Consider the following 25,708-nt stretch of genomic DNA (forward strand, 5'->3'; position numbering starts at 1 on the left):
CTTTCTATTGTACCTATGGGGGTCTGGGACTGTACCACACTGGGTTCGAACCCACGACCTGAAAGGTTCGGGCCAGTGGCTTAGCGGAGTGTTTTAACTTTAATCAGTGTTTTAATTTTAACCAGCGTAACATGCAAAGTTAAGCTAATGGCAATGCAGCTTATGGTTAACTTGATAGCTGAAGAGTCTCATTAAACAGTATGGTATTTGGATAGCCTCTAACTTATTAGCATGCTAAGCTTAATAGCATAAGACAACATACACAGGCACGGTCAACTTCCGAGGGGTATTTCTCGGGAACGGAATATCAAAAATCTGTTCAGTCATTTCTATGCGGCTCGGTTCAAAGATCATCTGATTAGATTTTGGACAAAATTGGACAAAATTTGTAGGAGGAGTAGCGAAAAAACTGTTTTTCACTTAATACAATATGGCGAACAGGCACACTGATGAAAAATGTCAAATGACATATCGTCAGAATTTGCATAACCCAGGGAATGAAATGATATAAAAATAACAATGGACAATGTTTTCAAAAGTTATAAGCATATTTGCAAAAATCTTTATATCTCTTGAACACTAGGTGGATTCAATCTTCTCAGGTACCTCCGGGACATGCCGTCAATGATCCCTACCAGTGTTTGTGCAGATATGTCAAATGGTTCAAAAGATACTGCAATTTATGACAAATTTCAAAATGGCAGACACATGGTTCAGCCGATCCTGGCAAACCATGTACCATCGACATCAGCAGATTCGGCATGACCCAAGGAATCCATAGACACCAAGATCATGATTTTCTAACTGTTCAAAACTTACAAGCAAAAAAGTTCATTTTTGGTATCTCATGACCTGTAGGTGGTGCTGTGCCCAACTTTGGCATGGACCCTCAGATCATGGTGTAGATGAAGCGTACCAAGTTTCGTTTCGACTGATCAAAGTTTGGCCGAGATACGGCCTCTGAACCAATTTTGGGTCAACCTCATTAAGTTTGCGACATCATAACTTTTGAACAAAGATGAATAAAAAAAATCTGTTCAGTCATTTCTGTGCAGCTCAGTCCAAAGATCATCTGAAACAATTTTGGGAAGAATTGGATCAATTTTGAAGGAGGAGTAGCGAAACAAAAGCATGAACTAGTTTTTCTGCATTGTGTAGTGACAATATATTTCTTATTTTAGCAATATTTCTGAGATGAAAGAAAGCGATCCTAGTTATATTATCTACATGAGCTTCAAATGAAAGACTAGAGTCGATAATCACACCAAGGTCTTTTACTGCTGCACATGATGAAACAGAAAGGACATCCAGAGTTATTATGTAATCAGAAAGCTTACTTCTAGCTGCATGTGGTCCTAGTACAAGTACTTCTGTCTTGTCAGAATTAAGTAAGAGAAAGTTAATAAACATCCAGTTTCTAATGTCTTTTACACATTCCTCAACTTTATTAAGCTGGTGTCTGTCATCTGGCTTTGCTGAAACATACAACTGTGTGTCATCAGCATAACAGTGGAAGCTAATACCATGCTTACGGATCATTTTGCCCAGAGGTAGCATATATAAAGAAAAGAGCAGTGGGCCTCAAACAGAGCCTTGCGGGACACCAAACTTTACCTTAGTATGAGAAGAGAAGTCACCATTTACGTTTACAAACTGATAACGATCAGTCAAATAAGACCTGAGCCAGGAAAGGGCTGTTCCCTTAATGCCTACTACATTTTCCAGTCTATCGAGGAGAATAGCATGATCAATGGTATCAAAAGAGTAGGTAAAGGATCTAGTATACAGGTTGATGATTTTGATGATGAAATTAGTGAAATTAGTTCAGTCTCTTCAAGGGGAGTAAAACATTGTAATTGTTGATCTGATATTATTATATTATCATCTACAGGGTTAGTTATAAAACTGTCTGGTTTTAAATTAATAGTCTGAATTTCTTGCCTGATATTTTCAATTTTACCATTGAAAAAATTCATGAAGTCATCGCTGCTATATAATGATTGTGTGCGTGTTTCTATTGTGGTCTTATTCCTAGTTAATTTTGCTACAAATAGAGCAAACGCATTTAAAATCCAATTAATGGAGGCAGATCGGTACAATCTGGTGGGATAAATGAAGAAAAAATTCTATGTAATGCCATGATGTAGCCACTAGATATCTGTATATCCTTATATATAAATATATAAAGACCTGTGTATTCCCTAGTTGTAGTCCCTAGTAATATGCATGCTAATAAACAGCTAGTTAATAGTGAAAGTGTTCACTAATCTAAGGTGAATGAACCTAAATTGGGTGAACTGAATATAATACACACTCAGGAACATAACTTCACTCACTTTTTTTTGCTTGCTGGATGAGGAATCGAATAGAACCCATACATGGATAAAATGAGTTAAAAAACTAAAAACATGACCGATGTGCGAGATCGATGGTTAAGTAGAGAGGGGGTTTCAATCAGTAATAAATTCTAATAATAATAAATATTTTTAATCTGCAACAACACTGAGAACTTAATAATAAAGATAGGACTGTCATTAATTTTTAAATGTATAATTATGAAAATGCATGAGGGAAGTTTTCACATGAAAGACCCGTGACTGACTGATCAACATGCTTCCACAATTCTATGAAATTAAATGTGGAGGATTTTAACTGTGACAAGATGATTGACTGTGCAGTTTATGCGGTAACAGGGTGCATGTAACTAAACGACAGAGCATCTGTTAAAGAGGCAATTACAAGGATGTAGTCTGTCTAAAATATGTACTTTTTCCTCACAACAAGAGGACATACTTTAAGGTTATAGTATAAGCAGGTGAATTGAGATGCAGCATGACACTTGACACTTCCAATACTGAGTTATTTTTATTCATTTGCTGCTTTTATTTTGGTAAGGCTGAGATTGATGAGTAGCAGACATGAGAATTAATTTATTAAAAATGTACTGTAGTATTATATACCGTACCACATTACTATCATTGTGTAAAATTAATATTACATTTCTTTTACAGAACATATTATATATTATGTTGCAACAATCCTTATCTTCAATTATGTTTAGATCTTTACTATTGTATTATTTAAGAACAGTTTCTTAAGTGAATTTTTTTTTTGTGCACTTAATGTAATAACCATCATACAAGTTTAGTCATAAAAGAGGTTATAATTACAATTATTGAAATTGAAATTAGATTATTTTTACATAACTTAGTACAACAGGTAAAGATACAAAAACTCCATGAGATGGAGATACTGGAGGAGGAACCTTGTGAGAAACCTGTCTACACTGAGGGACCAGTTCTCCTCTGGATATTCGGTGTGAACATATGGAACAGGGTCAATAACATTTAGTTGTGTTACTATATTGATTCAGCTGTAAGATTAAAGTTTAACTGTGCTGTATATACAGTCACTAAGATTGTTTTCTCTGTAGTCCAGATGATACAGGCAGTGGTAAGAAGGGTAAAGGGTGTTGAGGTGCAGTCCATTGCTGTTTTGCTGAAAGCAGAACCAGTTCATTCTCTGTCAGGTCCGCTGTGGAAGACTGGGGCATCATCACTGTCAGTGTAACTTGAGGATCTGAGCTGCAGGACAGAGCTTCTGTGGTAAAGAGAAATGCATTGTTTTGTTTAGGAACTGATACTGTGATAATTTGAGCCTCTCTACTTTTGTGATATACAGCATCACGTCCTGCTTTTAGCTGGATTTGGTGTGATGGGCATCATGGCATCTGCAAGAAACATGGAAAACACATTTAAAAACACTTTTTCCAAACACAAGAAAGGAAAAGGTTTGATTAGTAGAGATTATGTACGTATGTAATCATCTTCTTTACTGCCAAATGTGATCCTGATCACAGTTGCTGCTAAATCAATGATGATGTTATGATTTATGTTTATGTTGTTACAATTACAGTTAAATAGTCACTTAACTAATCATGTTATATATCTTAAACTCAATCTATTTTCCATTCAAACTTTACAATGGAACCTTTCTTTAATTATTTTTTTTTACTTTATTAGCTGGACAGTTGACTGTATGACTGTATGTTTGTTAGAACAGCATTTTATAATGAAATCCAACTTTACTATTGACAAATCATGTATCATTTGAAAGATCAAAGACTTAAGTTTCCATATTTGATAAGTATTTGCTGACTAGCAGAAGTGACAAAGCAACCTTAACTGGTTATACTGGCTACAAAATGCAATATACAGTTATAATGGAGGATGGGCGTCACCCGCTGGCCTTTCCTGGTATAACGCCTGATCAGAAATGTCACTGGGATTTAATTCTTAGTTGTACATAAACCTCACATTTTGGAACTTGTTTATTGTTTTGTTTTGATATCATTTCTATGGTGGATAATCAACCTATATATTTGCTTATTCAGTAAAAAAAAACTTTGTATAAACGTTTCAAACAAGTTTTATTCCATGACATTTCCATGGACATTTCATGAATTTTTGTTTTTATATAACATCAAATTCTTGACTGATAATTCTTCTTTTCACACTAGAAAAAATTATGCCTATATTCCAAAGAATTCACAAACTACAACCACATAAAGTTGACTATTTTATATGTTCAAAAGGGATACCACAGCTAACAGGTTCTCATAATTTGTTTTTAGTTCACTTATATATACACTACCAATAATTTTATACATAAATGCAGATTTAAAAAAATAAATTCTCCAATCCTCCCTCATTTGCAGAAGGACTTGCTAACCTTCAAATACTTAACACTTATGCAGAACAAAAAATATCTTTATCTTTAGGAGGTGTATTTGTGTTTGCGTTATGTTTTGAGATATTAGGATTTTGCACTTGCCATAAATGAAACCGTAAATGAATCATAATATATTTTATTTATAATGTAACCTTCAGATATTTGTTCATTATTATTATTATTATTATTATTATTATTATTATTATAAGAAATAGTTTGTCAAATGATAAAGTTACATTATGATAGGTTTTTCTCCCAATTTGTTTTCTTATGCACTTTGTTTATACTTTGGTATTACTATCAATGATTGTTGATAATAATGAAAATAAAAAATAAATAAATAAAAAATAAAGATTATTGACAGGTGAAGGTATCCACTTCAGGTGGAGACACGATTAAGCCTCTTTTCTCACGTTCTTTGCCCCATCATGCACTTGTACGCATCGATTACATATTTTAATAACTGAACACATTTATTTGGCCACATATGGATGGAATATGCAGGTAATTAGTACAAAAATTCCTAAAATAGTACTATAACAGTTATTAAGGAGCATTTTGTTGGTATTACACATCAGGGGTCCTCGCTAGGTGGGGACCCGACTCTTTTCTGTTTTATCTTTTATTTGATGTCATAACCGCGATAGATAGTCGTAAATAAATATTAAAGAAAGACATCATTTGAAATATGAAAAATATTAAATGTATGAAGATAGAAGTATAAAGAAGAATCCCATGCTTGTTTACCCATTTATTTCAAAGGTGGAAAATAACTACAAACAAGATTTAAATTAATGAGAAATATGCATTTTGTCATTTTGAACAAGAAACACTGCTCCACCAAAAAAAAAAAAAAAAAGTCTGTTATAATGGTGGAGTATGCATGATGGCATTCAACGAGATTTATCTGCATTTTTATAATCTTTAATATAAATTATTAATATTTTATGAATAAAATATCAACACATTACTTTTAAAACAATTAAACAACACAGTATATACATATATCACCCACAAAACCTGCTGTATACTCAGTTACAAAAATGATTGGCAATCAGTGTCCTGTCTCTAACACACTAGCCATGTTTTCATTGATACGGTCTGAGTTAGTCTAGGGAAAAGATCCTAACAGAAATAAATGGTTGGTGGTAGTGACTGTGCAACGGCAGAGAGAACCCCGTCTCCAAGCCCAGAATGGTTACAATAACCCAAACAACCACGGTCAAAATGCAGCACAAGACAAGTTTTTATTCACATCATTCAGAAAACAAAAAGCAATAACAAAAGACTATCAATTTCAGAAGGGGGCAAGGCCAAAATAACAAACATAACAAAACTAACTCTTTTATAATCAACTAGCTAAGCTACAAAAAAAAGAAAACAAAATACAGCAAGCTAAACTAACTCCCTAAACTAACACAAACAGGAGAAAAGCAGCAATACAAAACAAAACGGCACCCACCTTCCTACTAAACCCAACCAAAAGACATTAAATAATAAAGTTCAATATTTGCATTAGGCTACTTAAATTAACACTCACTTCTCTCTAGGAAGTCTCAATCATAGATGTAAACAATGAGACAAAAGGGCAGAAGTTCTACTTCACTGGTCTCAACACAACTGAGATAAAGATGCACCAAATCACCAAACTAAAGTTTCACAACAACAGGTCTGGAGGTGAAGAGGAGACCTCAGCTGCTGCACACCATCTAGCCACCAGCACCACTGCTCTGTGGGCAGCTGGAGTGTAAATCCTCTCTCTCCTCTGCCATCCCCCAATCACAGCAGAGCTCTAATGAACAGCGTCAGGTGGTGATACTGCTTCTGCAGGGAGACAGAGAGAGAAACAAAGCATAGCTTGTATAGCTTGCATAGGGGCTTGGATGATTTGTAAATAACCTCGTTTAACAGTTTGGTCAACCCCCTCGGAGCGATTTATCTAAACACAAACAAAAAAAGTATATAATTCTTTAAAGTTCATGAGGTCATATATGTATTGTGTACTTGGATTGAAATATATATAAAAATATCTTCTGATAGCTTCTGCTTTTCCCTCCACCAAAAAACAGAAGCTAACTATTTTGTATAAATCCGTATTTCTAACCTTCCTGCCATCCAGTCGTTGAATTATATTTAGTTCCTTCAGTGCATTTAATAAATGTGTTGTTTCAGTTATACTCCAGTTTGATTTTGCCGCCGCCATTTTGCATTCTGATGACCCCTGACCGCTTGACGTGTTGACGTAGACACAAAGAAATCGGTTTAACGCGTTTACATGGCAGAATTTTTATTTTGTTCGGTTTACAGAAAGGTTTATCCCACCCCTCTCAAACCGATTACAATTTCATTCATATTTATTTTTACTAGGTATTTATTAATTGTGCTTAATGAATTCTACTTGTTTTCTTATTTATTGACAAAAAAAAGGTGTTTAGATCATTTTTAAATTCTTTAAATTAAAAATCGTAAATAAATAGTAAATCAAGGCATAATAAACTGAAATATAAAAAAAAATAAATGTATGAAGACAAAAGTATAAAGAAGAATCCCAGCAGGTTGGCATGCTTGTTTACTCATTATTTCGAAGGTAAAAAATAACTACAAACAAGATTTAAATTAATGAGAAATGTGCATTTTGTCATTTTGAACAAGAAACACTGCTCCATTAATATATATATATATATATATATAACGGTGGAGTACGCATAACTAACTTTCACCACTAAAAGGAGCTAATGAAAAAAAAAAATTTAATTTAAAATTCTAATTAGTAGTCATCTAATAAATAGCCTCAAGCATTTTTATTAAATTTATGTTTTTATCTACAAGATATATTTCGTTTGAGCTGTCAGTCCATAGTAAATCTCGATTTAAATCCAGAGAACTATTTCATGAGTTATTTTCCAATAATAAACCTTTCTTTAACTTTATTAGTAGGTCTTTGATACATTTTATAACCTTCAGGGTCCATAAAGATAAAAAATTTGCCATATGCCATGTTGCAGTCAATATAATACATAGATCTCAGTAAAATCATTTTTTTAAATCCATGAATAAAGTCTTAATTCATTCATTTTCAATAAATTTATGCAAATATTCATATGATATTTAGAGTGAATTCAGTAACTTTATTACAGTGCCTAAGATGACAAAGTCCATTCAGATTTATTTTCCAACAGAGGAGCATTTTTTAGACTTTTTTACAGAATGCTAGTTGAGGATTCTTAACTAGCATTCTCCTTCAACAGAGGAGCATTTTTTAGACTTTTTTACAGAATGCTAGTTGAAGATTCTTAACTAGCATTCTCCTTCAACAGAGGAGCATTTTTTAGACTTTTTTACAGAATGCTAGTTGAGGATTCTTAACTAGCATTCTCCTTCAACAGAGGAGCATTTTTTAGACTTTTTTACAGAATGCTAGTTGAAGATTCTTAACAAGCATTCTCCTTCAACAGAGGAGCATGTTTACAGTCGACTTGCTGCTTGCTTGACTTGTGGAGTTAAATGCTTGACCAGAACCTTTCCAGTTTAATGTGTGTCACGAAAACTTTGAATGTCAGCAGAATATAATAATTAACTATTATTAATTTCGTGATTCCTATAGAAACCTATTTGAGTCACATAAAAAAAATTGTATTTTGGTAAATTATGACATAAGTCATAATTATGAATTAAAAGGTCAAAATTATGAGATGAAATTATGAGTCATGAAAAGTCGACAATTTTTATGCTATAATTTAATTTTTTATCTCATAATTTTTACTTTTTATTTCACAATTTCTTTTTATGTCAGTTTCAACTTATGTTATAATTATGACTTTTATGTCAATTTCGATGTGTCATAATTGACTTTTTTTCCTAATTTTGTCTTTTTATGTCATTATGATGACTTAAGTCATAATTCTGACCTTTTACATCCAAATTACAACTTTTTTATCTCATAGTTATGATTTCATATCTCATAATTTTGAGTCTTTGTCATAATTATGATCTTACCAATTATATATATTTACCAAATTATAAATCTTTTTCTTATGTGGTGTAATTGGCCTTCCATAGATTAGAGACGTTTCAAGGATTACTGGAAAAGCATTTTATTTATTTATTTATTTATTTATTTAAACTGATCATTTTTTGGAAATTAGACTTTTTTTTAAATTTATCTACTTTTAATGGTTCTCAAATAAAAATGACATCTGCTGAGGAGGACAAATTAAAATAAGAATGATGTCAGTTTACATCTTGATTTTTTTTTTCTTTTCTAATTTTAAATCATTTAAAGCCATCTTATGGCCCCCTAGTGGGCCCCAGCCCACTTGTTGAGAACCATTCCCATTAAGGGAAGATATTTAACAGCATTACAGGAATTATTACTCAGAATTAAGGGTCAGAATCCTGCATCTCCCACATGAGCACCATGACTCGCATGTAGCACCACACCACAGGTCCGACAGGTCAGCGCTTTCTTTAATGCTCATCTAACGTCTCCTACATTTCACCAAAAGCATTAAAGTGCACTTGATATTTGTAGGCCCCTTACACGTCCACACGAATCCACACATCACAGATCAAAACAATATTGCACGGTGTCTTAATAGCTATATAAAACTCAAGGTCTCCAATTCCATCTGTGACCAGACATTTAGGACAGGGCTTCACAGCACCTCCACAGTCATATTCCCATTAGAGCAGCTTCTTTCCCACCTTAGTTAACAATTCACAAAAAAAGACATTTGTAGCTGGCTTTCTGTGAATGTGCCATACAAATTGGGCCTAAGGGACTAAAAAGCCTTCGAAACATCTTGCGGTGCAGTCGCCTGAGGGCCCAGCTGAGCGCCTTTTTTTCCAGAGGTCCATGACAAGCTCACGAAGTCGTGGCGCGCTCCTTATTCAGCTTGCCTTCGCACGTCTGTTTCATCCGTGTTCTCCACGGTCGACGGCGTGGACGAAAAGGGCTATGAGAGGCTACCTCCGCTGGATGAGTCAGTGGCTGCACACCTCTGCCCGCCCACTGCCATCAGATGGAGAACGAAGGTCGCGCACCCCTCGAAACCGTGCAGAACAACGTCTGCCCTTGCTGGACGAGCTTACTCTTCCGCTGGGCAGGCGGCCTCAGCTCTGCACTCCATGGCCGTGCTCCAGGTTTTTCAGGCAAAACTCCTCCAAGTTATGGACGAGTCTGGCCCGATCCTGCGGCCTTCAAGGAGCTGCACAGTGCGACGAACCTGGCCCTTCGAGCGACGAAGGTGACCGCTCAGGCCATCGGGAGGTCAATGGCCAATTTAGTGGTGCTGGAGCGCCACTTGTGGCTAAACCTGAAGGAGATCAAAGAGGAGGACAAAGTTCCTTTCCTCGATTCTCCAATTTCTCCCACGGGGCTGTTCGGACCTGCCGTCGAAGGGTTTGCTGTGCCTGTGCCTGCGCCCGCTCAGCCTACTCAACAGCCTGAGCTTCCACAGCGCTCCCGCTCGGCCAGACGCCACTCATTTTTGAGACGCCAAGGACCCCGGCCCAAGTTGACGCTGGATCCTGCGCCTCGGGCGTCATGCTGATTTACTGGACAGGAAGAGGAGGGGGCGAAGTCTCGCTGTCGCCAGACCACCCCCGAAACAATCTCTGTTATGCCCCCAAGCACCCCGTTCTGTTCCGGGTGCCGGTGGCAATGTGTTTGTAAATGCTGTTGTGGACACTGGGCCCGTTCTGAAAGCGCCCACACAAGCAGCCGCTGTTATAGCAAGAACAATAAAACACAAACATTTTCAGACAGAGAGCATACTTCCTCTTCCACTTGTAACAAGTGTCAGGTCTCCTCACGGCGATCTGCCACTTGAACCAATCCAACCCCCAAGTGGTGTCATTCCCACCTTAGTGCAGAGCAAGGACGCTCACGTCCTGCACTCCGAGGTGATGGCCCTACTGGCGAAGGGTGCCATAGAAACGATCCTGCCAGAGCAGAGCGAGTCAGGATTCTACAGCTGCTACTTCCTCGTCCCCATAAAGGGTGGCGGCCTTCGGCCCATCCTCGATCTCAGACACCTGAACCGCGCGCTCATGAAGCGGCCATTCAGGATGATTATTTGAATCAGATCATCTCGCAAATATGCCCAGGGGACTGGTTCTTTTCTCTGGATCTGAAAGACGCATACTTTCACATCCAGGTAGCCCCCCAACACAGACGATTCTTGATATTCGCCTTCGAGGGAGTGGCTTATCAATGCACGGTCCTGCCCTTCAGGCTGTCCCTGGCTCCTCGCACTTTTACAAAGTGCATAGATGCGGCTCTTTCCCCTCTGAGACAGAAAGGAATCCGCATTCTGAATTACCTCGACGACTGGCTCATCTTAGCCCAGTCAGAGGCCGAGCTAGTGTCTCACAGATCCCTCCTCCTCAGCCACTTGGAGTGCCTAGGACTCAGGGTCAATTTCGCCAAGAACTCGCTGTCACCCAGCCAACGAACTTCGTTCCTTTGGGCAGTTTTCAACTCAGCCCACATGAGGGCAGAAGTCGCGCCGGAACGTGTGCTTGCTATTCAGCAGCTCGCGGCCTCCTTCAAAATTGGAGTCATTCGCCCTCTCAAACCATTTCAAAGGATGCTAGGCCTCATGGTCTCTGCATCACCAGTACTACGGTTGGGCCTGCTTCGTATGAGACCCCTCCAGTACTGGCTGAAACCACAAGTGTCGCCCAGTGCATGGCATCACGGTTGCCTTCGTATCAGGGTGACCCAGGCCCCGCTCTGGAGAAACCAACTTTGGTTCTCAGAGCTATCTCAGCTGCTTACGGCAGCCCCGTGGCCCATTCCCCTGAGGCAGGACCTTCTCTCTCAGGCGAACAGGACAATTTGGCACCCCCAACCCGAGTTGCGGGCATTACATCTTTGGGCTCTCGACGAATCAGTAGATCTCCCTGAAAGTGTCCAAAATACTATCTCACAGGCTAGAGCCCCGTCCACGAGACGTCTCTATGCCCTTAAATGGTCGGTCTTCTCTGCCTGGTGTGCAACCTGCGGCGAAGATTCTATTTCCTGCGACATATCAGTGATATTGTCCTTTCTACAAGAGCTGTTGGACAAGGGCCGCTCCCCTTCCATGCTCAAGTCTATGTGGCAGCTATAGCAGCTTCTCATGTCCTATAGCAGGACAGTCTGTGGGTCGGAACAACCTAGTTGTTCGCTTCCTGAGGGGTTCCAGGAGGCTTAATCCGCCCCGGCCCACTACCGTCCCTGTGTGGGACCTACCCACAGTACTGAGGGCCCTCAAGGGGTCCCCTTTCGAGCCGCTACAGTCTGTAGACCTAAAAACCTTATCGTTAAAGACCGCCCTGTTACTGGCGTTAGCATCGGTCAAACGAGTAGGTGACTTACAGGCTCTCTTGGTGAGTCCTGCCTGCCTCGAGTTTGGGCCTAACGACTCCAAGGTCGTCCTGAAGCCGAGGCATGGTTATGTTCCTAAGGTGCTCTACACCCCATTTAGAGCACAGGTTATCACTCTCTCGGCTCTTTCTCCATCAGAGGAAGACCCGGAGTTGAGCCTTCTCTGCCCTGTCAGGGCACTGAGAATTTACATCGAGTGTTCCGCTCCATTCAGGCAGTCGGAACAACTCTTTGTGTGCTTTGGCAACTGCACCAAAGGGTCTCCAGTCACAAAGCAGAGAATTTCTTGATGGCTATTTGACTCTATTGCTCTGGCATACTCCTCCCTGGGCCTCCATCGCCCCATAGGAGTTAGAGCCCATTCCACTCGGGGCGTAGCCTCATCTTGGGCATGGTCTAGCGGGGTGTCCATGGCAGACATTTGTGCGGCAGCTGGCTGGGCCTCACCGTCCATGTTTGCCAGGTTTTATAGCCTGGACGTTCCGGCCTTACAGGCTTGAATCCTTTCTGCCTAGGGGCACATGCCTGTTTATGACAGACGTATTCCTAGTGCGTTCTTGGCCCTTTCTAAAAGGTGCTGAGACGACATGGGATTATTTGGGAACGATTATCCTAGGCTGGGCTGACCTCAGTGAGCTCAGCCCTCCTGCCTCCTGCGGGTTTCACCTGTCTTAACTGGTCCCTCTGAGTTTTATTGCTCAAGGCCAGTTCATGCCAATCGTTCCACTTTCATGGCACGGCGTGATTGTATTGGTTCCCCATAGCGTCTAGCGGCGCAGTACGAGTGTAGTATTGAAAGGGAATGTACTCGGTTACTAGCGTAACCTCGGTTTCCTGAGATACGGGAACGAGTACTGCGTTGCAGGCCATGCCATGATGTTGCACTCTCAGAGTCGTCACTTCAGTCGAATTGACCTGAGATCCTATGGTGCAATGCCCACTTATATAGCCAGATGGCTCCTCCCATTCTGGCGGGCTTCCTTGCCATAGGAGCGTGCAGTTCCTCTGCCGAGCCATTGGTTTGCTTTATTGCACTGCACGAACCAATGGCTGTGCAGTTTCACTGTGTTATTGTAAAGGCTTCAGTCATCGGAGAAAAAGGAGTTTTCCCCATAGCGTCTACCGATGCAGTACTCGTTCCCGTATCTCAGGGAACCGAGGTTATGCTAGTAACCGAGTACATTTTTGAGCATTCAAAAAAAAAATATTCTTATTAATAAAGTTTCATAACAACATACGCCATCAGTAGGGGAGAGTGGGGTAAGATGTCTCACCTTGGACTTTTATGTCCCAGGAAAATTATCAAGGTCTAAAAATATATATCCTATATTAGTGAATTGTCAGTTTATGAAACCATGCAATTAATGAGGCATTTTCACAAAAACGGTAGCTGTGGGGTAAAGTGTGCCAAATGCAGCATTATTTTTGTATGCTATTATAGTTTTTATTAATATTTTGAATTAGCTTTTATTTTTATGGTTTTAGTTTTCATTTCAATTTTCAATTTTCAAGTTAGGTTTTAGTTTTTTATTATGTGCTTTTATAATTCTTTATTAGTTTTTTTTATTATTATTTCTATATAGCTTTAATTTCTTTTTATTTCAAGTTTAGTAATTTTAGTACTTTAATAACCTTAATTATAACAATTATTTCAGATAGTTGCTAAGGCAACATTTCTAATTTTGTTTGGTTTAAGTTGTTTTTTTGTTTTTTGTTTTTTTATCTGATTTATATTTTATTTCATCTGTTTCAGTACCTATTTTTAATATTTATACTGTTAAAAATGACAAAGTCATAAAGTTAGTTTTTTATATTTCTATATAGCTCTAATTTATTTTATTCCAGTTAGTTTTAATAATTTTAGTATTTATCTTAAATTTAATTATTTCATTTTTTTTAAGTTCCATCTAATATTAATATTTTATTTAATTTCAGCTGTGTTTCAATACCAATTTTAATAGTTTTAAAAGTTTTTCATCTTATATTATTATTTTATTTTATTTTAGCTTTATTTCAATACCGATTTTTAATAGTTTTAGTTACACTGGCCAGATGCTTCAGGGTAAGTTTTGTCAATCACTCAAATAATAATAATATTTTATGGCTTCAAAAGACTAGGAATATAGTGCGTCAGTCATAGACTATTTTTATGATATTTTAATAATATAATAATTTTAATAATATTTTTGTGTCATATTTTGGTGTAATAATAATTCACTGACAAAGAAGTATAGCATTCCTATTATATTTTGTGCACAAATCTTTTCTTTTAGCCTCAGACCTGAATATTAGGTCGCTTTCACTAACTGTGGATTGAACCTGTAAATGCCTGCAAGAAAGAAACGCTGTTTATAGTCAAACGATTAAACTGACATTGGCCGTTGCACAGAGCACTGTCTTGTAGGCTGTTGTAAAGCCGCCTTCAGGGCAGGTGAATTACTTCATTAGGTTTATGTAATTGCACATGTCCGGCTACAAATGTGTCGGATGTAGATTCCGTGCGAGTTCATGCTTATTGGCTCAATCCTGCTGATTAATCTCGATTGCAGAGTAATTCGGTTTGTCTAGTCTTAACTGCGACCATTATAGCTCGACATGACAGATGTCGTAATGACATGTTTGTTCCTGTATGCTGTAATGAGGTTGCTCTGAGCAGATTCACATGTAAGTGCAATTAAAGTAACATGCCTATGAACGACTTCTGTAATGAAAGGACAGATGTTCCTCGCTTGAGAAGACCATAATAACTCTACCGATAAATGGTGCTGTGACATGCACAACTTATAAGATCACCTACCTTTAGGCAAACAGACATGATAATTAGCTTCTGTTGGCGACCCACTGGCCACAGAACAGACACAAGCTGAGATAAAGATTAGATTTGAAGTTTGGACATTTAATATTATTCTCTATTCTTTATCTCTAAGTGTAGATAAAGGGGAAGTTTCTGAAAGAGGCTCAGTTTTACTAACTAAATGTGTCCTTCCCGACTCCTTTTATTTACTCTACTATTTGATTTATTAAGTACCAGCTCATATGTATCAACTGGTTAACTAATAGGAGAGATTTCTTAAAAGGGAAGTAACATAAACACGGCTGCTGCTAAAAGAATCACAGCATGAAAACAGGATATGCACAAAATGCAGAGGACTTAATTGGTTGTTAACCGAAAGCTTCACACGCTACAATTACCTGATTGTCACCCTTGCGTTTCTGTTAGTACTCCAACAAAATGATCAGCAAGCTCTCATTGACATTGCCATTTCCTTTTGTTATATTCAGAAGGCACTTTGCATCAGCTAATTCATTCTTAGATGCTTTTGTGAATATATCCCAGCTCTTTAAACTATATATAAACAAGTTACCGGCTTCTTTTCTGTCTTTAGCACTTAAAAATAGTCCTAATGAGAAACTCTGAAACAGGGGTGTCAAACTCAGTTTCTGGAGGGCCACAGCCCTGCAGAGTTTAGCTTCAACCCTAATTAAACACACCTGATCCAGTAAATCAAGTCCTTCAGGCTTATTTGAAAACTCCATGGTTTGTGTGTGTGCAAATGCAAAATGCAAGTGTGAAGTGTTACAAAGTGAATTCTGAAGAAAAATTATTTCACTGAAATAAACCAAACATGGCATCACAAACAAGTGAATAAGGCAAAAGGGGCATTGTTATAAAGGTTACATTAGAACTCTTACCTAATTTCACAGTGCTTGAAGCATTTCAAATGGGTTTAAAAAGACAACCCTGTGTAAACAAACTTTGCTAAGGAATAACCCTGAATGGGCTGCTGTCAAGATTATTCAATATAGCAAATACAAAAACTGTTTTACTGACTTAGCAAACCAAAAATGTTACAAACCTGTTAACATACAGTAATGGCTTCATAAAAGAAAACATTGTAAACTTACAGTGGATTCACAAAAAAGTGCAAATAATATAGCAATGCCTTTAAGAACAATTAAAGTGTTTATGAAATGTCCATCTAGTTGTGTTAAAGTTCAGACTCTGTAACTCTTTCATTGAACTAGTCTGTTTTTCAGAGTTTGTGCTTTGTTAGAAAGTTTATGTCCATCCAGTTCCATAAAAATCTTTTGGACAACCTCAAAGGTGTAGCGAAGTTTGGCAGGGTAGCTGAGATTTAGAGCATACATCAGTCCGAACAGCATAGCCACAGCTAATGCTGCATTATCCAGACACTGCAACACCTTGATGCCTTCAAGTACAATTCCAATGTCATTTGGTTCATCATTTGAAGCATATTCTTTGAGAACATAAATTCCAACAGTGGTGTCTTCAATGGCCTCCTTGATGGCATCTTCATCCATGCCCTGTACAAAACAGACAAGATATCATGTAAAACTCAATGGAGTCCAAAAACCTGTCTCCGACTAAGCACCACCAAATCAAAGTGACCTATTGTCAAATTTTATATCATACATGGCAGACTTACTTTTTATGCAGCAGTCTGTTGGGAGAGCAGTGTGGAGAAAAAAAAAAGAGATGTCTTGAGTAAGTAGGTCCATTGAAAAATTAATTAAAAAAGGGCCTACTGGACAATTGGAAGAAGAGTGGAGACTGTGTGATGTGGTGGTGTAACAAGTGCATCAGACTGTTTTGGTCTTCGTGAGGACATTTAAGATCCATATGTAAAACAAAGTGTGACAGGAGCACCTTCTTTATTGAAAGTAATTATAAATAAAGTAATTGTCCTTCTCAACCAGCCAATTGAAAGTCATGTTTCAAATTTATTAAGCCATTTTAACTGGCAACCAATAAACACTACTGATTTTGCAAGGTATAAAACGTAAGAAAAAGATCAGTTAATAGTTTATCAAAAGAAAAAAAAAAGAATCATTTCAATTGATGAAGTGGGAGAACAAAAGTGGAGTGCGAGATAAGGGGTGAAGTAAGCACTGATTCCTGTACATACCACATATTCCTGTATCAGGTTTTCTGGGTCTTCACTCATGTAGATACAGAGTCCTTTAATGATACATGTTCGTCCAGCATCTACATCATTACACTGAAAAAAAAAATTCTGTGTGTCTTAATACAGCACATATGGTCACTTTTACACTTTTACTAGCATTGCTTTCATCTACTTCCTATGTTCATGTAGGAAGTAGACTGACATAAAAGACACACCATGAGACACCTAAGTAACAAGAGAAACTTTAAAAAAATAAATGCACTGTTGTACTCCCTGGTTTGCTGTACTATCTGTATGCCGTCCCTGCCAATGTAATAAATGGCAACTAATATATCCTCTCTACAATGCTAGAAATATTCATATTTTAAAAAGCTGTTAAATTCTAATGTGTGTGTGAATCACTTACATCAGCCAATTGAGCATTGATTCTTTTGAGTCTTTCCCCTAGCTGTCCTCCTCTCTTTTTGAACAATCTCATCAGTTTGTCAGAGTAAAGGTCCAGCTGAGACAGCAACTTGGATTGAAGTGGGACAGTGGTGATTCTCTTGAATTCTCTTGATCTAAAAATGTAATAATGGACAAAGAAATCAGACCCAAATGGTAATCATTTGGGAATCAGACAGTCACACAACTGAGATAGTGTAGGAGGGAGATAAAGCACAGATGAATATACAATCAAGTATATTAGCAGTTAGCCAGTGTACTCAACAGCAAAACAAAGATGTAAAACCTAATATAATTGACATCTTACCTCATTGACTTCAAACAGAGCAGGCCACCTTGCCATGAAATCCTCCACCATTGGTGCATCACGAACAACTTCATGTCTTCTGTGTGCGAAAGTCCTTTCCATCTTGAGTTTCACAACCTCTTTGTTGCTCCTCTTCTTTACATCTAGAAGTAGACTTTTCTGCATGGCCTCCAGACTCTCCTCAGTTTCTGTTGATGGGTATGTTGGGCAAAAGTTAACCTCTGCTCGCTTTGCCTTTTTGACTCCAAAAGCTGCACTGCGAATGGTCACTTGCAGAGGAAATGCTGAATGGTTGTGACTGTACTTGACTATGATCAGATGGCCTCTCATCATGCTCCATAGAGATGGGTCTTGACATATCAATTATTTTAAGTGTGCCTTTATCTTGGACTTCTGAAATTGAAGTAAGGTTAAGGAAATCATTTCCAAACAAGGAATCCATAAACTGAAGTTTAAAATTGCCTTGAAGTCCGCACTGTTTCTTTACTTCAACCATGAGGTCATCAATAGATGCAGGTAGTCCATGAGAAAGTGTCAACCTCTGAGAGCTGCCATCGGTCAGGATGATTTTAAGGATCATAGGTGTACCCATCTTCACTGCTGTTTACTCTGCTCAAACACATAAAATACAAAAAGATTATAAATCAGATATCCATTGTTTCACATTTAAATTTCAGAGGTTAAAGCCTACTTTTCAATTACTTATCTAGAAAAGCATCTGCAAATATGGTGCAGGTTGAATTTCCCTTTTAACAATGTAGACAAGACCGTTCCCAGGTGCTAGCCCACCTTGTATTTCAATATGCCTTTTCAAAGTCACCATGCGAGTAGCTCCAATCCTGTAGTCAGCTAGTGGATAAGTATCAAGAAGTTCACTGACTGTCACAAGAGTGAATCTTCTTGTGGGTGCTGTGCTGAGTTCAAAGGCTCTATAGTGCTCTCTGTGCCAACCACAGAGCTCTTTGACAATGTAGAATACATTCTCTTGTAAAATACAGATTTGGTCAATTTCACTAAATTCAGGCAATCCACCTACAGACTTGTGGACCAGTATCATTCCCTTCCTATAGGTTATGCCCTTGACTTTTACACACTGTCAAGGTGAACCTCTGTTGTGTGAGAGACCTGTTGCTTGATGACCTGCGCTATCTCTTCTTTGAGTAAGTCTACTGGCAGAGTCGGTACAGCTGAGACCTCTAGGTCAGACTTCTCAGACATGGAGAGCTCAGATGGTAAGCAAACATCATCTGATTCTTTGAGGCCAGTGAGAGGGGGACATTCTTGAAGCACCCTGTGTGTCTGATAACTTGCTTAAAGAAGCTATGCTTAGCCTCAAAGCGCATCGTCCACTGCCCAACAACTGGACCAAACAGCCTAATCATCTGGGGGTAGTGTTCCAAATAATGGTGTTTTGGTTAGCAGCTTGATGTCAGGGAACAACTCTTTGAATCTCTGTCTGTGCTCTATGATTTTACTTTCTAAAAAGGCCAGCGAGTCATCACTATGTACAGGGGCAACAACAAGCTCTGTTATGTCCTTCAGATCCATGAGAACAAGCCACGCAGGCTCATCTTCAGGTACAAGTGGCCCAACCAGAAAAGGCAAGAACCTGAGCAGGCTCCAGTTTTCATGAGCATTTCCTCCCACTGTTTTTGTGCTGGAAAAACTTCGGGACACTACATGGGGTTTGTTCGTCTTGTCAGTCCATTTGTAGGGAAACTTAAGAATGGCATTGTTCAGATCAACTAATGTAAAATACTTTTTGGATATAAGCACAGTCAAGCAATGAGCTAGCTCTACTGGGATTACACCCTCAAAAACATCATGGAGAAGATCAGGTGGATAGCCAAAGATGACATGAAAATGAGAAATTTTTTGTGAAGACACATTCCTTTTTCACTCCAAAACAATTTGTTCCTAAATCTTGCGCTTGTTTGACATGGGTCTGATGATGCTCTTTAGTTCTCAAAGTGAAAGCAACAGAATGTACCTGAATATCACTTCTTTTTCCTGTACAAAATCTGCAGAAGTATTCCACAGAAAAACTCTGCATAAATCCTGCAACACTGTGTGATCCTAGGTTATCAGCCAATACACTGAGTACTGTGCCTTTAATTGACTCACCTAACAGCGGGATATAAACACCCTGCCCCTCCAGAGTTTTCAGGTCTTCTAGAAGAGGTTCAAAGATTTTATCATATCCATAGGTTTTAATGTCATCGCTTTTACACAAAACTGACAAGTTACTAGATGACAACGAGGAATGAGACCCTGGAGGCAAGTTAGCTAATACCCAATAAACGGCACAAAGCTTGTGTTTCTTACGCGAGGTGCCGAGGAGGTTACAGATTTCAAAATCATCCACATAAAAACTTAAGATAATCCTTGGCCTTTCTCCAGTAAAGAAACCATTTTCCTTAAAGAGGCAACCGTCTGTTGGGGACCTGTACTGATATGACACTACAGAACATTTGCCTTCCTGTCTTTGATGTCCCTCAGTAACTTTATCAATAATTTCCCTTCTACTTAACAGCTGCTGTAGGGACTTCAATATTGGGACATATTGGAAACTGCTTTTGTTTTTAGAACCCAAGAAAGTACTCAGCTGGCTCTATAACACCAAAGTTGTTCTTGTAGTACTGCTTACGCAGATATACTGTACTCAGAGGACCTCCTTTTTGTATAGACCTTTGCACAGGATTACCAGAACAAACTGCATTAACCGTATCTCTTATTGTAAGTTCATCGACATGGAGGTTTTTCTGTTGAAAGATGTCACTCACAGTGTCACAAGATAATGGAACGGGTGCAGAACAAATCAGATGATGACGTTCCTCTAAAAATACATCAATAGCCGTACTTGGTACATGGACCAAATGCTCCAACTTTAGCAAGGCAGCTGCAAATCTTTGCTCTATGATTTTATGCAAGTCCTCTGTTTGACAGTGACTATTTGATGGAATGGCAATATCTGACTGCTCTACAAAGTCCAATGTGTGATGGCAGTGTTTTCGATTTTTGTGTGATTTAAATGTGCAATAAATGTTTGTTTTAAAGTCACAGCCTAAAAACATACAGATGACAGTCTCATGTCTTTTGAGATGTGCATTTATATGAGCAAAATAATCCCTCTCTGATGCTAAATCACCACAAGCGCAAAGGTGGCAGCTGAATATTGCTGTCTGTTTAGAGGTGTCCTCTGCTGAGTGAATTTTACTTTGATGGACTATAAGTGCATTCCATGTCTTAAATGTGCATGGACAGTGATGGTACGTACATGGAAAGCGAGAACTACGTCCAAAATGTGGATGCTTTAACTTGTAGTGATGCAAAAGCTTGGACCTACTTGATACAGTTTCTGTGCAACCCTTACAACTCCACATACCACCTATCCCTGTAACATACATAAAGTTCATTAGTCACGTAAATAAAACTACAGTCTGCAATCTAAATATAATATATATTTCCATATACACAACTCAAGCACAAGTATTTAAATGTCCAAAAGTCACAAAGTGCTGATGCATAAGAAATGCAACAGTACTTACCACTATAACGCCTTTGAATGTGTTTACTGTGCAAATAGCAAGATGGACCTGTGAAAGAAAAAATATTATCAGTGAGGTGAGTTCAGTGATTTACCTCAATAAACTAAAGACCACTCACAAATATAACAACAAAGATGCAACAGACATTGAAGTACATTCTACACTGTGGCTATCATCAACCACAATGGCACGCTGAAGTCTAGTCTGCTTCACTCAAACTCATTCTTCAGAGTCGGTTCACACAACCGCAAGCATCAGCTTGAATCTAGCTGCATATCCGCACTCCAACGTGGAACTGACGGTCAGTTTCCCATGTACTTACACATAAAGTAGGCCGAGTGATGGCTGCTCTGCTTAGGCTGCGAGTATATTGAAGCACTGTTAATATTAGCAGCCTGTTTGTTAACCTAAGTCTAGCTAGCTAATTGTTAGCATCAGCTACATGTTAGTTAACTAGCATATCACACACACCGGCAGATGCTGCAAATGTTAAATACAGAAAACAGAAAACAAGCCTACATCTCATTTAGCAATGATAATTTGCGCCAAAAGGACTGTACATACTGAATGAATCATTTCATCCCTAGCACAATCCTATGTAGACCACGTTGCCATCTTTTAACCCCGAGTAAAATATTATTTTAGGTCAAATGACATAAAACTATCGGAGAAATATGCTGCCTATAAGATGATATTATTAAGGCACAGTACTTTTTTTTGCATTTTGATCAGTTTCACAAGTAGACGATAAAGGATTTGCTCTTACCTTTCCATGTGCGCGCTCATCAACGGCTTCCCTCAGGTGTTTTCTTTACGTTATTTCAAATCTTCATCTCGGGACGTGTTATCGCGATAAAGGTAATCATTTTCCAGGAAGCGCGTGGGTACTTGATTGTTTCTTGTTATTTTGACAAAATCGAATCAAGTGAAAGCTAAGCAGTTGAATTTCAAGCAAATCTTATGAGATTTATTCATGTTTATTTAATTTAACATTAAATTAGGTAGTACAAAACACACGTTGCACTTAAGTAAATGCAACAGCCAGCAAAATTCCTTTTTTTGAGTGTAGGTAATTAGCAAGATTTTAAAATGTATACGATGTTTAATAGGGAGCCAGTGCAGTGTTGACAGAACCGGGCTAATATGGTCATACTTCCTGGTTCTAGTAAGAACTCTAGCTGCTGCATTTTGGACCAGCTGGAGTTTGTTTATTAAGCGCGCAGAGCAACCACCCAATAAAGCATTACAGTAATCTAACCTTGAGGTCATGAACACATGAATTAACATTTCTGCATTTGCCATTGGGAGCATAGGTCGTAATTTAGATATATTTTTGAAATGGAAAAATGCGGTTTTGCAAATGCTAGAAACGTGGCTTTGGAAGGAAAGATTGCTACCAAATAGCACACCTAGGTTCCTAACTGATGACGAAGAATTGACAGAGCAGCCATCAAGTATTAGACAGTGTTCTAGGTTATTACATGTAGAGGTTTTTGGTCCTATAATTAACACTTCTGTTCCCCTTCAGGAACTCGAGCTGCGTCACGAAACGCTATGGGAACGCCCCCGCGTGACCGCGCTCTGAATCACGTGTCTAATCCGTCCAATGGATGGGCGAGACGTCACGGGCGGGGTGACGTAGCGACCCGGAAGCATAAAAGCCCGAGCGGCGAGCCCCGCGTTAGCTTCCTGTTTTCAGCAAGCGCTCTATGTTGATTGTTTGTCTATTTTCTGTCTGGTTTGTGCTTTATCTGTGGCATGCCTAAAGCCAAAGATAAGACAAAGGGCAAGAGCGGGCAGCGCTTCAGGCTGTGTGTTCCTCCCTGTCCGCGATATATTACGGGCGGGGATACACACGGTCTGTGCGTTGCCTGTTTGGGAGCGGAGCATGTTCAGTCGGCTCTCGAGGGAGCCGGCTGCGCACATTGCGAGCGTTTACCGCTGCGCACTCTCCGCTCCCGCTGGGCTCTCTTTGAGGAGGGAGCCCTCACTAGCGTGCCTCGCGGTGCCGGCCCCGCCTCTGCTGAGGCAGAGCGGCGGTTGCGCTCGTGGGGCTCGCAGATGGACCTGGCGGAGGGAATGGAGACGGGCCCGTCCCTTTCTCCTTCCTCACCCTCCAGGTCCACTGTCCCCTCCCTGGGCTCGGAAGCACGCTCTGCGGTTTCTTCCCCCCCGGGGAGCGGACTCGGCGCTCCACCTATCGTCCTCCGAGGAGGTCGATTTGGAGAGCGTCGACCCTGAGCCACAGTCTCCTCAATACGGGGAGCTGCTCGAGGTGGTTACGCGGGCAGTCGCTAAGCTTAGCATTGACTGGCCCGCTGAGTCACGGCCTGAGCCTCAGGGCTCTAGACTGGACAGCGCTTTTTACGCAGTAGGCCGCCACCTCCGCCACGGAGCCTGCCCTTTTTTCCGGACCTCCACACTGAGGTGTGGAGGTCCTGGAATAGGCCGTTTTCAGCCCGGTTGTTCAGCCCCACTTCTTCCCATTACGCTAATGTGGCGGGGCTGGACTACTCCGGTTACAGGGCGATGCCCAGGGTTGAACAGACGCTAGCCAGCTATCTGTCCCCTGCTGCTGCATCGTCCCTGAAGGCTCCGGCGTTGCCTACCAAGCCGCTGCGGACCACCTCAGGCTGGTTTCGTGTCTGCACACCATGGCGGTGTTACAGGCGTACCAGGCCGACCTGCTTAAAGAGCTGGACGCTGTCTGGCTCGTGGGGCTGCTGGGCGGGGGCAGCCCCCTCCGTGTACGGCCCCCTCCTACAGGGAGGCACAAAAGCAGAGCGTCGCCTCCCGTGCTCCCCTGAGGCGGGAGCAGGAGTCGCGACGACGCTCTGGGCCCGGCCCTTCGGGCACTAAGGCGGATCTGAGGACCGTCCTCATGTCCAGAAGGGCCGCGGCTAAGAAGCCCTGATGGTTTTGGCCCAGGGCTTACGAGGGCGGGCCCCTCTGGGGCGATGCGGCGTACACCTCATCTTACGGTGCCCGGGTCCCCCCAGTGCCCTCAGGAGGTCGATCTGCCAACCCTGCCACCTATGGTGCTTCAGGGCGCAGCGGTCTCCGGCGAGCACCTCTCCCAGTTCTCACCCGGCAACGTAGCGGGCCTGGGAGGCTCGCGGCCTCTCCTGAGGCCTTCGCAGCGGTTAGCTCATTTCCCCCATGTCGGTTCGCCGCCTCAGGGCACCCAGCTAACCGCTTTTATTACACCAGAGGTCAGTCTCGAGAGACTGATTCCCTTAGTGAGCTTTCTGGCAGCGTGGAAACTTCTGCCGAATGTGTCTCATTGGGTCCTGCGTACTGTAGAAAGAGGCTACCGAATTCAGTTCGGCTCATCTCCACCTCGTTTTTCTGGGGTTCTTCCCACTGTGGTGGGTCCCGAGCAGGCTCTGGTTTTGGAGCAGGAAGTACGTACTCTCCTGAGGAAGGAGGCCATCAAGGTGGTCCCTCCTCACGACAGAGAGTCAGGGTTCTACGGCCGGTACTTCATTGTTCCCAAGAAGGGGGGAGGGCTGCGTCCCATTTTGGACTTGCGGCAATTGAACCTCTCAGTCGCTCGACTGAAGTTCAGGATGCTTACGGTCACTCAGGTCGTGTCTCAGATCAGGTCCGAGGACCGGTTCGTCACGATCGACCTAAAAGATGCGTATTTCCACATCTCCATCCTTCCCCCGCACAGAAAGTTCCTGAGGTTCGCTTTCGGGGGCGAAGCTTACCAGTATCGGGTTCTTCCCTTCGGCCTAGCACTCTCACCCCGCACCTCACGAAGTGCGTGGATGCTACCCTGGCTCCTATGCAACTACAGGGCATCCGCATACTGAACTATATCGACGACTGGTTGATTTTAGCTCATTCAGAGCAGATGGCGGCTTGGCATCGAGATGCCGTTCTCGCCCATATGAAGGAACTGGGGTTAAGACTAAACGCCGAGAAAAGCGTGCTTTCTCCAGCTCAGAGAACCGCTTATCTAGGCGTCGTGTGGGATTCGACCACGATGCAGGCACGTTTGTCTCCTGCTCGGATCGAGTCGGTCCTCACAGCGGTCGCGAGAGCGACAGTAGGCCAGTCACTCACTGTAAAGCAGTTTCAGAGACTGCTGGGCCTATTGACAGCTGCGTCCAACGTGATACCGTTTGGCTTGCTGCACATGAGACCCCTACAGTGGTGGCTCAAGTCTAGGGGGTTTTTCCGAAACAGAGGAAACCCGCTTCGCATGATCAAGGTCACGCGACGATGCCGCCGTGCCTTAGCTGTGTGGAGAGAACCTGGGTTCTTGTCTCAGGGCCCGGTCCTGGGAGCTCCTGGTCGCCGCGTAGTGCTAGCGACGGATGCGTCCCTCACCGGATGGGGAGCGGTCATGAGTGGCCGTCCTGCCCGTGGT

General features: G+C 40.8%; 1 protein-coding gene and 1 long non-coding RNA gene across 2 annotated transcripts; both read right to left on the minus strand.

Moving 5' to 3' along the window:
• Window positions 1–5,761: 5,761 nt before the first annotated feature.
• On the minus strand, window positions 5,762–19,919 carry LOC117597938 (uncharacterized). The gene is made up of 5 exons (XM_053236661.1): window positions 17,783–19,919; window positions 17,438–17,591; window positions 17,032–17,124; window positions 15,296–16,429; window positions 5,762–6,555 (listed from the first exon to the last, which is right to left on the minus strand). The coding sequence occupies exons 1-4, from the start codon at window positions 17,854–17,856 to the stop codon at window positions 16,118–16,120; spliced, it is 633 nt and encodes a 210-aa protein (XP_053092636.1). The 5' UTR covers window positions 17,857–19,919; the 3' UTR covers window positions 5,762–6,555; window positions 15,296–16,117.
• Window positions 19,920–20,800: 881 nt separating this feature from the next.
• Window positions 20,801–22,518, minus strand: LOC128318945 (uncharacterized). Its single transcript, XR_008302370.1, has 3 exons — window positions 22,097–22,518; window positions 21,331–21,378; window positions 20,801–21,176 (listed from the first exon to the last, which is right to left on the minus strand). It is a non-coding gene; the product is annotated as an uncharacterized LOC128318945 (long non-coding RNA).
• Window positions 22,519–25,708: the final 3,190 nt, after the last annotated feature.

The sequence above is a fragment of the Pangasianodon hypophthalmus genome, chromosome 9, assembly GCF_027358585.1.
Source record: "Pangasianodon hypophthalmus isolate fPanHyp1 chromosome 9, fPanHyp1.pri, whole genome shotgun sequence".
Lineage (NCBI taxonomy): Eukaryota > Metazoa > Chordata > Actinopteri > Siluriformes > Pangasiidae > Pangasianodon > Pangasianodon hypophthalmus.

Bases quoted from the DNA above. Each gene is read 5' to 3' on its own strand.
- LOC117597938 (XM_053236661.1), bottom strand. From the start codon at position 17,856: ATGAAGTTGTTCGTGATGCACCAATGGTGGAGGATTTCATGGCAAGGT. The intron at 17,125-17,437 runs GTAAGTGATTCA...TTTTTTTTTCAG, and splicing joins TCAATGCTCAATTGGCTGAT to TGTAATGATGTAGATGCTGG. The intron at 16,430-17,031 runs GTATGTACAGGA...TGTTTTGTACAG, and splicing joins ACCTGATACAGGAATATGTG to GGCATGGATGAAGATGCCAT.